The sequence below is a fragment of the Neofelis nebulosa genome, chromosome 8, assembly GCF_028018385.1.
Source record: "Neofelis nebulosa isolate mNeoNeb1 chromosome 8, mNeoNeb1.pri, whole genome shotgun sequence".
Lineage (NCBI taxonomy): Eukaryota > Metazoa > Chordata > Mammalia > Carnivora > Felidae > Neofelis > Neofelis nebulosa.
The window spans coordinates 105,506,728-105,519,095 of record NC_080789.1 but is presented as its reverse complement, the minus strand read 5'-3'; the positions used below and the strand labels follow the sequence as shown (position 1 = coordinate 105,519,095).

The 12,368-nt window shown below is 39.5% G+C and overlaps 1 protein-coding gene across 2 annotated transcripts in view; it reads left to right on the top strand.

The window, feature by feature from the left end:
* Positions 1-12,368, top strand: part of KDM5A (lysine demethylase 5A) — a 97,374-nt gene that overhangs the window by 69,708 nt on the left and 15,298 nt on the right. For both annotated transcript variants that reach the window (XM_058744088.1, XM_058744089.1), the window contains exons 22-24: positions 264-425; positions 4,139-4,690; positions 5,507-5,650. In XM_058744088.1, coding sequence (XP_058600071.1) covers positions 264-425; positions 4,139-4,690; positions 5,507-5,650 — 858 coding nt within the window. The remainder of the gene's footprint in view (positions 1-263; positions 426-4,138; positions 4,691-5,506; positions 5,651-12,368) is intronic.

Below are 12,368 nucleotides of genomic sequence, written 5' to 3'. Positions count from 1 at the left end.
TGAGGACTGGCTCCCTAATTGCTAACCCTGTGTCCTTGGGCAAGTTGTTTCCTTTCTTAGCCTCAGTTTCCCTGGTTTGTAAAATACAGATAATACTACCTACTACGGAGGGTTGTTGTGAGGACTGAATTAGGTAATGTGTATAAAGTATGTAAAAAAAGTGTGTAGGACATGATGAATGGTCAGTAAATGATTCCTTTTATTATTTTCAGTTTTAAGATTTTTTAAAAACTGGAGCTCAGTGTTTGGTTTTATTTTTGTAGGTGCTGAGTCCCCGGACTGACATTGGTATATATGGGAGTGGTAAAAACAGAAGGAAAAAAGTAAAAGAACTAATAGAAAAAGAAAAAGAAAAGGATCTGGACCTTGAGCCTCTGAGTGATCTCGAGGAAGGATTGGAGGAAACCAGAGATACAGCCATGGTGGTAAGAAATTATGTAATGCATCTTGAATCTGCTTGTGAATACAAAATTCTGTGAAGATATTAGCAGATTCACTGGTTTTATGTTCTTAACTATTTTTGTTTTGTAAACATTATCTTTGGCTTTATATATATATGTATTTCATTTTTTATATTTGTTTATTTTTTATTTTTTAAGTTTTTATTTATTTTTTTAATTTACTTTCAAATTAGTAGTTAGCATATAGTGCAACAGTGATTTCAGGAGTAGATTCCTTAATTCCCCTTACCCATTTAGCCCATCTCCCCTCCCACCATTCCTCCAGTAACCTTCTGTTTGTTCTCCATATTTAAGAGTCTCTTACGTTTTTGTGCCCCCCCCCCCGTTTTTATGTTATTTTTGCTTCCCTTCCCTTATGTTCATCTGTTTTGTATCTTAAAGTCCTCATAATGAGTGAAGTCCTATGATATTTGTCTTTCTCTGACTAATTTCACTTAGCGTGATACCCTCTAGTTCTATCCATGAAGTTGCAAATGGCAAGATTTCATTCTTTTTGATTGCCGAGTAATATTACATTACATACATATATACCACATCTTCTTTATCCATTCATCCATCGATGGACATTTAGGCTCTTTCCATACTTTGGCTATTGTTGATAGTGCTGCTATAAACATTGGGGTTTCCCCTTTGAAACAGCACACCTGTGTCCCTTGGATAAATACCTAGTAGTGCAATTGCTGGGTCGTAGGGTAGTTCTATTTTTAATTTTTGAGGAACCTCCATACTGTTTCCCAGAGTGGCTGCACCAGTTTGCCTTCCCACCAGCAGCACAAAAGAGAGCCTCTCTCCGCATCCTCACCAACATGTTGCCTGAGTTGTTAATTTTAGCCATTCTGACAGGTGTGAGGTGGTTTCTCATTGTGGTTTTGATTTGTATTTCCCTGATGATGAGTGATGTTGAGCATTTTTTCATGTGTCGGATGGCCATTTCGATGTCTTTGGAGAAGTGGAGAAGTGTCTATTCATGTCTTTTGCCCATTTCTTCATTGGATTATTTGCTTTTTGGGTGTTGAGTTTGATAAGTTGTTCATAGATTTTGGCTACTAACCCTTTATCTGGTGTGTCATTTGCAAATACCTTCTATTCCCTTGGTTGCCTTTTAGTTTTGCTGATTGTTTCCTTCGCTGTGCAGAAGCTCTTTATTTTTTATTTTTATTTTTTTATTAAAAAAATTTTTTTTAATGTTTATTTATTTTTGAGAGAGAGAGAGAGAGAGATACATACAGAGCATGAGCAGGGGACGGGTCAGAGACAGAGAGAGACACAGAATCTGAAGCAGGCTTCAGGCTCTAAGCCATCATCATAGAGCCCGACACGGGGCTCGAACCCACAAACGCAAGATCATGACCTGAGCCGAAGTCAGATGCTTAACCAACTGAGCCACCCAGGCACCCCAGAAACTTTTTATTTTGATGAGGTCCCAATAGTTCATTTTTACTTTTGTTTCCCTTGTCTCCAGAGACGTATTGAGTAAGAAGTTGCTTTGGCCAAGATCAAAGAAGTTTTCATCTGCTTTCTCCTCTAGGATTTTGATGGCTTTCTGTCTTGCATTTAGGTCTTTCTTCCATTTTGAGTTTATTTTTGTGTATGGTATAAGAAAGTGGTCCAGGTTCATTTTTCTGCATGTCGCTGTCCAGTTTTCCCAGCACCACTTGCTGAAGAGACTGTCTTTACTCCATTGAATATTCTTTCCTGCTTTGTCAAAGATTAGTTGGCCATACGTTTGTAGGTCCATTTGTGGGTTCTCTGTTCTGTTCCGTTGATCTGAGTGTCTGTTCTTGTGCCAGTACCATACTGTCTTGATGATTACAGCTTTGTAATATAGCTTGCATTCTGGGATCATTTTTTGTATTTGTAATCAAAGTTTATCATTTTGCTCCCTCCCTAAAATTGTCTTTTCCATATCTCTGTTCGTTATTATTGTTTTAATAGTTGTCTAATATTCCTTCAAATTGTCCATGATTTGCTGAACAGTTCTCTGATAACATCAAATATTTTGATTGTTCTAAGTATTTACTATTATGGATAATATAAAGTGAACTTCTTTGTAAAGCCTTTTCCTTTTTTCAGATTATTTTCCTATACTTGACTCTTAGGAATAGGATTACTGGGTTAGAATTTAATAGCATTTAATACTGTGCTTTTAAAAGGAATTGTATCTATTTAATTTTTTTAAGTTCATTTATTTTGAGAGAGAGAGAGAGCACATGCACAAACGGGAGAGGGTCAGAGAGAAGGAGAGACAGAATCCCAACCAGGCTCTGCAACATCAGTGCAGAGCCCGATGTGGGGCTTGAACCCACAAACAGTGAGATCATGACTTGAGCGGAGATTAAGCATCAGACGCTTAACAGACTGTGCCACCCAGGTGTCCCTTTATCCATTTAATGATTCCAGCTACTATTTAAAATATCTCCCTTCTCTTTGTAGCATTCATAGTATAGTGAGTGCTCAAAATATTTGTAGCTAATTAGAATGATGGGTGTTTTTGTTTTTGTTTTTTGAGAGGGGGGTACAAGTGAGGGAAGAGCAGAGAGAGAAGGAGAGAGAGAGAATCCCACAAGGGGTCGAAAGAAAGAGGGAGAGGGAGAGAGAAGTGGGGCTCACTCAAAGTGGGACTTGTGCTCACCCAAAGCGGGGCTCGAGCTTACCTGAAGCAGGGCTCAAACTCAAGAACTATGAGATCATGACCTGCGCCGAAGTCAGATGCTTAACCTACTGAGCCACCCAGACACCCCAAGAATGATAGATATTTTTGGAGAGGAGGAGGAAAGTGTGAAGAAGACTAGGAGCCTGAGGTTGTAAAGAGAAATAAAAAATGAGTTTGGGCAATATGTAACAGCAGGGAATTACATACATTAAGTCACTTGATATGGCTGTTTCTGCCTACAAATGATCTTGTTTTGAGGCCAGTGGAAATGATTTATTAGCAAATCTGCCTAACAAATCCGTCCTGCCAGATTGATAGGACTGGAAATTATTTCAGAATTGTTTCAAAGCTACCATAGTTTAAAAAAGGAAATGTACTGACAGTGTTCATGATAATTAAATTTTGTTTGCTCTTACTTACTTTTTAAAAGTGAGTTACATAAAATCTTGTTATAATTGGTCATCACGCTTTGTTATTCTACTTCTACATGAGTTGGAGAAGCTGTTTAGAAAGAAAAGTTGATTTGTATAGAAATTATCCCCCCAGGGAAGGAATATTTATTGACTACTTACCTTGTGCAAGATTCCAAATTAGGCACTTTCATGTATTATCTTACTTAATCCTCAAAACAACAAAACGAGATTGGTTGGTATTCTCATTCTTCAGAAAACTGAGATTCATAAAACTTGTGCCCAGATCATTAGTCTAGATGTCCAAGAGCCAGGCTTCATGCCCACGTTGCCTGACTCCAGGGCATATTATCTTTCCTATTGCACCCTATAGAAAAATTCAAAGTACTCTACTGATAAACATTGTCAAATATGGTAGCACTCTGCTCATTTCACAAATGAAGAATGTACCCAAATTATGGGAAATGATTGACAACTGATTTTTTTTTTTTTTAAAGGACAGTGGTTTGTTACAATGAGGGCACAATGTGGAGATGATCCCTCAGCTTTGAGGATTTGTCATTTTTGGAGTATTTTGCCGTGACTCCTTTTAATTAAATGTTCGTTGTATACAGGTGGCGGTTTTCAAAGAACGGGAGCAAAAAGAGATCGAAGCCATGCATTCCCTCAGAGCAGCCAACCTAGCCAAGATGACAATGGTGGACCGCATAGAAGAAGTAAAATTTTGTATTTGTCGCAAGACAGCCAGTGGGTTTATGCTACAGTGTGAGCTCTGCAAAGACTGGTTCCATAACAGCTGTGTTCCCCTTCCTAAATCAGGTTCCCAAAAAAAAGGATCTAGCTGGCAGGCTAAAGAAGTAAAATTCCTTTGCCCTCTTTGTATGCGGTCTCGAAGGCCAAGGCTAGAGACTATTCTATCACTCCTGGTATCCCTTCAGAAGTTACCTGTACGTTTGCCAGAAGGAGAGGCCCTGCAGTGTTTGACAGAACGTGCTATGAGTTGGCAAGATAGAGCACGGCAGGCCCTAGCCACAGATGAACTGTCCTCTGCCCTAGCCAAACTGTCCGTGTTGAGCCAGCGTATGGTGGAACAGGCAGCTCGAGAAAAAACTGAAAAGATCATCAGTGCAGAACTCCAGAAAGCAGCTGCAAATCCAGACTTACAGGCAAGTTTAGGATTTACTTTCTTTTTTTATTTCATGGGATTATATTTGTCACTGTATAAATAGTAAATCAAATATATGTTACTGGCTGATGAGGAAAATAACAGTAAGTTGCCAGTAGCCATGTTATCAATAACACCTTTCTATATATAACTGTAGAATTTTCTTCAGATATATATCTAGGTAATTTTAGTGAACTAGTACCTGGAAATATCATTGAGATGGACCTTGGCATCATAACCAAATAATTTAATCTGTACTAACTGTTGAACTTTATTGACCACTTAGCAAGTTCATTACATTTTGTTGATATTTTTTAATATTTTATTTTTAATTTATTATTTTTTAAATGTTTATTTTTGAGAAAGAGAGAGAGAGAGAGACAGAGGTGAGCCAGGGGAGGGGCAGGGAGAGAGACACAGAATCTGAAGCAGGTTCTAGGCTCTGAGCTGTCACTATTGAACCTGGTGCAGGGCTTCAGTTCAGAAATCATGAGATCATGATCTGAGCTGAAGTCGGATTCTTAACCAATTGGCCTACCCAGGCGCCCCATTAACGTTTATTTATTTATTTTGAGAGAGAGCGAGCGAGCAGGGGATGGGTAGAGAGGAGATAGAGAATCCTAAGCAGATTTTGCCCTGTCAGCCTGGAGCCTGATGCAGGGCTCAGTCCCACAAACTGTGAGATCATGACCTGAGCTGGAACTAAGAGGCACTTAACCAACTAAACCACCCAGGAGCCCTACATTTTGGTGCATATTAATTACCAATGTTTATTTAGTATGTTGCTCTGTTCATCTTGGAATTTTTTGTTGTTTAGGGACACCTACCTAGTTTCCAGCAGTCTGCTTTTAACCGAGTGGTGAGCAGTGTATCATCTTCTCCTCGACAAACAATGGACTATGATGATGAAGAAACAGATTCTGATGAAGACATTCGGGAGACCTATGGCTATGACATGAAGGTAACTAATGGACAGGCTCTCTGAGTGCATACCCGATCACTGGGCTTGTTAAAAAAAGTTGTTGAACACTGATGTTTCCACTGAAAGTGGAAGAGAAAGTAGTCATCTATTTATACTGGATTTATGGTGTTACCATTTTTTCAAAGCCCTCAAAAATATAGGTTGATGAAATAATTTTCTTTTTTTTTTTTTTTTTTAAAAGTCTTTCAACATTTTTAATTTATTTTTGGGACAGAGAGAGACAGAGCATGAACGGGGGAGGGGCAGAGAGAGAGGGAGACACAGAATCGGAAACAGGCTCCAGGCTCCGAGCCATCAGCCCAGAGCCTGACGCGGGGCTCGAACTCACGGGCCGCGAGATCGTGACCTGGCTGAAGTCGGACGCTTAACCGACTGCGCCACCCAGGCGCCCCGATGAAATAATTTTCTTTCTCTTTTCTTTTTCTTTCTTTCCCTTTCTCTTTCTTCTTTCTATTCTTTGGAAACAGTTTTTGTTTTTTTTTTTTTTTTTAAGGATGGAATTTTTGAAAGATCTGTATTTTCCTCACCTTATAACTCCTTATGGCTTAGAAGGACTAGAAACATTATACATACAGATTACTAAAAGTTTTTATGGTTTATTTCAGTATTTCGTTCCCTTTGGGTTGTTAAAGTCTGTGTAGTTATGTTTTAAGAATCCCATTCTAACTGTGCTTTGAGTCTTTTTGCTCTGATCTCTCATCTGGTGATGCTAGATAAAATGTCCTTTTTTTTTTTTTAATTTTTTTTTTGACGTTTATTTATTTTTGAGACAGAGACAGAGCATGAACAGGGGAGGAGCAGAGATAGAGGGAGACACAGAATCTGAAACAGGCTCCAGGCTCTGAGCTGTCAGCACAGAGCCTGACGCGGGGCTCAAACTCACGGACCGTGAGATCATGACCTGAGCCGAAGTCAGACGCTTAACCGACCAAGCCACCCAGGCGCCCCAAAATGTCCTATTTAAAGATGAGTTATACTTGGGCCCATGGTTCAGATTTGCAGAGTCACAGCTGCAGCTAGAATAAGTTATTTGCCCTCAGTGTGGTTATTTTGATAATGACACCACACTGGTTTTGGCAAGTTTGTTTTGTGTTGGATTTTTACTATTTTGAATCAGGCCCAAGTCCTTTGTCTTTTACCAAGTAATAACATCATGATCTAGGCAGAAACTCTGCCAGGTTACAGTTAACCCATTGATCTGTTTTATATTAGCCTTGTTGAACTGTTTAGAATTTATGTCTGTAACCAGGGAGTTCATACTCTGATGTGTGAAAAGGCAAGGTTGCCTTTTTTCCCCCTACGCCATAGCTATCTTTTGTTTGTCCTTTCAGTGTATAAATCAGGTAGGTCACTTCATTCTTAGAGCATTAATATCATCAACTTTAAATTTTTTTTTTTTTTTAACGTTTATTTATTTTTGAGACAGAGAGAGACAGAGCATGAACGGGGGAGGGGCAGAGAGAGAGGGAGACACAGAATCGGAAGCAGGCTCCAGGCTCTGAGCCATCAGCCCAGAGCCCGACGCGGGGCTCGAACTCACGGTCCGTGAGATCGTGACCTGAGCTGAAGTCGGACGCTCAACCGACTGAGCCACCCAGGCGCCCCTTCATCAACTTTAAAGTCATAGGATAGGGGCACCTAGGTGGCTCAGTCGGTTAATCATCTGACTTCAGCTCAGGTCACGATCTCACAGCTTGTGAGTTTAAGCCCCATGGCAGGCTCTGTGCTGACAGCTCGGAGCCTGGATCCTGCTTTGGGTTCTGTGTCTCCCACTCTTTGACCCTCCTCTGCTCATGCTCTGTTTCTCTCTGTCTCTGTCTCTCTCTCTCTCAAAAATAAATAAAAACATTAAAAGAAAATTAAAAAAAAATCATAGGATATAAAATTAAAACTATCCATCATAGATGCTTATAAATGATCTGTTGGAAAATATTTTTCTCAAGATAAAAATGCATCTTGAGGACATTTTAATGAGAGAATTTTTAGTTTTAGGAATTAAAGACTTGAGCAAAGTTGAAACTTGAATTAGCTTGTTAAGGTTCTGAGCACCTCGTTACTCTGAAGTTAATGACATTCTTTGCTTACGAAGTTGTATAGGTTGACTAGGAGCAGCTGAAAGGGAATGTGGCCCATGCCACAAAGAAGTTAGTACTAGAATTGCCAGTTTACCATAGCTTGGAGGCCTTTGATAACTGGGTTGTTATCTTTCTAGCACATTAAGTATCAACCAGTGCTCTAGAATTGCTGAATGGGGTGGACTTTGTTTGGAAGCAGATTGGTAACCTATGAAAACAAAACATCAAAAGTATTAGATGATTTTAAGGCTAGGGATCAAACCTGTGGTTTGATATGTTTGTACAGACTAGTCTTTTTTGCAAAATTTCTACAGTGGTGTTAGCTTATGGACTCTTCTTTGGTAGGGAAGACTTACAATATGAATCATGAATTTATAGTGTTGGCGATATATTTGACAATGTAGAAAAATAGAAGAATGGTAGGTGGCAAGATTTGGGGTAATTTTCAAGGTCACATTCACCTTGATGTAGGTATCTCTGCATCAAAAAAAAATTAAACTCTTGAGTATTTTCTCATGGAACAAGCACTTCCTGTGTAATTAAAATTTTATTTGCCAATTTATTTACAATTAGCTTGGTGATTTGTGACCATGAATTCATCTTTAAAATAATTTAAATTTAGTATGTTTGCTTGAGGGAGAGCCTCTTACTGGTTGAGGAAGAAGAGTAGGTAATTACATAGAAAACTAAAATCAGTCATTTGATCTTAGTTATCATAGCATCTAATTTGTGCTTTGCATTATTGGATTACTTCATTTGCATGTAATATCCTGTAATCACCACTGAATCACTGAGTAGCAATTTAAGAAAATCATTACTTAGGAAAATATATATTTAATGAAGCAAAATTTGTCATGGATCTTTTGTGTTTGTGTCTGGCATAACCTTTGCGTATTCACGTGATTAATTCCTTTTTTTTTTTTTTTTCCCCTTAAGTTTATTTATTTTAAGAGAGAGTACGCAAGCATGGGAGGTGGTAGAGAGAATCCCAAGCAGGTTCAGTGCTATCAGCACAGAACCCGACATGGGGCTCAATCTCATGACTGTGAGATCATGACCTGAGACGAAATCAAGAGTTGGATGCTTAACTGACTGAGCCGCCCAAGTGCCCCTCTTTTCTAACTCTCCCCCTTTTTTTTTTTAATAATTTTTTTAATGTTTATTTATTTTTGAGACAGAGACAGCAAATGAACAGGGGAGAGGCAGAGAGAGAGGGAGACACAGAATCTGAAACAGGCTCCAGGCTTTGAGCTGTCAGCACAGAGCCCGACATGGAGCTCGAACCCACAAACCATGAGATCATGACCTGAGCTGAAGTGGGGCACCTAACCGACTGAGCCACCCAGGCGCCCCCACCTTTTTTTTTTAACGTTTATCTATTTTTGAGAAAGAGAGAGAGACCGTGAGTGGGGAAGGGGCAGAGAGAGAGGGAACACAATCCAAAGCAGGCTCCAGGCTCTGAGCTGTCAGCACAGAGTGCAATGTAGGGCTCGAACTCACAAACCGCAAGATTGTAACCTGAGCTGAAGTTGGACGCTTAACTGACTGAGCCACGCAGGTGCTCCTTTTTAATCCTTGGGTGGCTTGAGCTTTGGTGGAAAGACTCAATTTTTTTGTATTTAAAATATGTCTCTTGTAGATAGCATATATATAGAGGGTCCTTTCTGGACTGTAATTCTACATATATATGCATTCATAAAATACAGAGTTAAGTCTTGTTTTTTGTGTTTTGTTTTTAAAGTAATATTACAATCTCTGTCTTTTCATTGGTAGTGTTTAGTCTATTTTCTTTTTTTTAGTCCATTTTTCATTTAACATAGTTGTTGACATGATTGTGTTTAAGTTGATCATCTTGCTGATTTTTTATTAATCTCTTGTTTTTGTTCTTGTGTTCCACTTTTCATGCCTTCTTTGGGTTAATTAAAAAAAAATTTAATGTTTCATTTCCATTATTGACTTCTTGCCTTACATCTCTTTTTTTTGTTTTCAGTGATTGTTCGAGGGCTAAAAATGTGTCTTTATCTTACCTAAGTCAATATTGTACATATTCACATTTCATGCATCACCTTGGGGAAGTAATTTTTTTAAAAACCTCTTTTTAGCTATCATCCATCATTGTTTTCTTTTTCTTTTTCTTTTTCTTTTTTTAATTAAAAACATTGTTTTAGTGTTTAGTTTTTGAGAGAGACACACACACAGATAGACCATGAGTGGGGGAGGGGCAGAGAGAGAGGGAGACACAGAATCAGAAGCAGGCTCCAGGCTCCAGGCCGTCAGCACAGAGCCTGATGTGGGCTCAAACTCATGAACCGCAATATCATGACCTGAGCCGAAGTCAGATGCCTAACTGACTGAGCCACCCAGGTGCCCCTCCATCATTATTTTCTGATCACTGTCCTTTCCATTTTGAAATCTTAACAGAAAGTTCCGTGTATGAGTTATAATGAAATGAGTAGAATCAAAGTCAGGAAAGACAATTCTAGTCAGTGAGAAGAAGCATCTGGGAACTAAAGCGGGGTGCACTAAAGTATTCTTCCATCTGATGGTTTTTAGACCATGAATAGGGAAGATGACTGTAAACTGCTATTCCTAAATTCTCAGTGAGTGACATTGTCTTTTAGAATTCTCTTATAAGGGGTGCCTGGGTGGCTTGGTCGGTTAAGCATCCGACTTCGGCTTAGGTCATGATCTCCCAGTCCGTGAGTTTGAGCCCCGCATCGGGCTCTGTGCTGACAGCTCAGAGCCTGGAGCCTGTTTCAGATTCTGTGTCTCCCTCTCTCTGTGACCCTCCCCCGTTCATGTTCTGTCTTTCTCTGTCTCAAAAATAAAATAAACGTTTAAAAAAAAAAAAAAAAGAATTCTCTTATAAAACCTTTTAAGTGTCCTATTTAATTAAGGATAGTCTCATGATCTTCCTCTTGTCCACTGTACAAAGAGAATCAGGCAGGTGTTGTGCTAGTCTTTAAGCTGTGGTCTCTCATCTCCTTTTTGTTTTTAAATTTATTTATTTATTTTGAGAGAGAGAAGGAGGGGCCGAGAGAGAGGAAGAGAGAGAATCCCAAGCAGGGTCTGCACTGTCAGCACAGAGCCCAGTGTGGAGCTCGAACCCACGAACCTATGAGATCATGACCTGAGTTGAAATTAAGAGTCGGATACTTAACAGACTGAGCCCCCCAGGCACCCCTGTGGTCTCTCATCTCCTAACTCACTCTTCTGTACTCTGCTTTGTGATGCTGGGGATGGGACTCTACACTAGGGGTTTCTAAACTTTTTCTGTAATGTGTATATATTAACACACATTAATATACAATTAGATAAATAACACACATAAAGCTTAGTAAATATTTTAGGCTTTGTAAGCCACATGTGGTCTTTATTGCATATTCTTTTTTTCCCCCCACAACTCTTTAAAAATATAGACTATTCTTAGTTCTTACTCCATACAAAAAGTGAGCTGCCAACTGGGTTGCAATATGCCAACCAACTCCTGCTCTACACATTTGTTTTCTGCCTACTGCCTTCCTTCTGCCAATAAGAGGACATTAGAGAATATTAAAAGGCCTGGACAGTAAGAAGGGACATGATCTTTCCCCTGTTTTAGCCTCCATTTGTGTCATCTGTGAATTGCATGCTTTTTTTCCCCCTTCTTTTTTTACTCTGGCATCGGGAACTGGTTCCAATTTGTGGTTGTTTTTTTTCACATCCCTGAAACCAACCACATCATGTTCCATTAGAGATAGCAGAACTAACTGGCCAGCACTTCCTTCTCAGAGGTATGGGTCCCAACTCCACAGGGCTCCTTCTCTGAGCTTTGTTACCTCAAGCTCTAGGGTTGGCACCTCTCTCTTGGTGTTAGCTTGGTGTTTCCATTTTGCCTTTTCAGCCTTTAATATACATCTAACCAGTTCACTTTATTAAATTATCCTTGCTGAAATACCTGTGATTTCTGTCTTACTGATTGTTCATTAAAGCTGTACATGTGAGCTTCTGGAAACGAACTACAGGGGAATCTGAGAACCAACTAGAGCTGTCAGAAGTATATAATTTGAATGTTGTCAGTGAGGCTTTTTGTTGCAAGAGCAATTGATAAGCTTCTAGGTTTGAGAACCTTTAGAGAGGATTAAATGTTTTTTTAAGTTTATTTATTTATTTTGAGAGAGAGAGAGAGAGAGAGAGAGAGAGTACGTGAGTGATCACCAGCAGGGGAGGGGCAGAGAGAGAGTGCAAGAGAGAGAATCCCAAGCAGGCTCCATGCTATAAGTCAATGCGGGGCTCGATCCCACAAACCATGAGATCATGGCCTGAGCCAAAATCAAGTTGGACCCCTGACTGAGCCACCCAGGTGCCTCCTGGATTAAATGATTTGTGTCCTTAAGACGCCATGTCTAAACCTTTCTTCCCCTCCTAAGTCCATTTTAAGTGTCAAGATTGTCTAACTTGGTATAGGAGTTTTTATGAGATGTAGGCTGTAGAAGGTAGATTATTTAATAGTACCTTTTTTTTTTTTTTTTTTTTTTTTAAATGTTTGAGAGAGAGACATGGAGCACAAGCAGGGGAGGGGCAGAGAGAGAGGGAGACACAGAATTCGAAGCAGGCTCCAGGCTCTGAGCTGTCAGCACAGG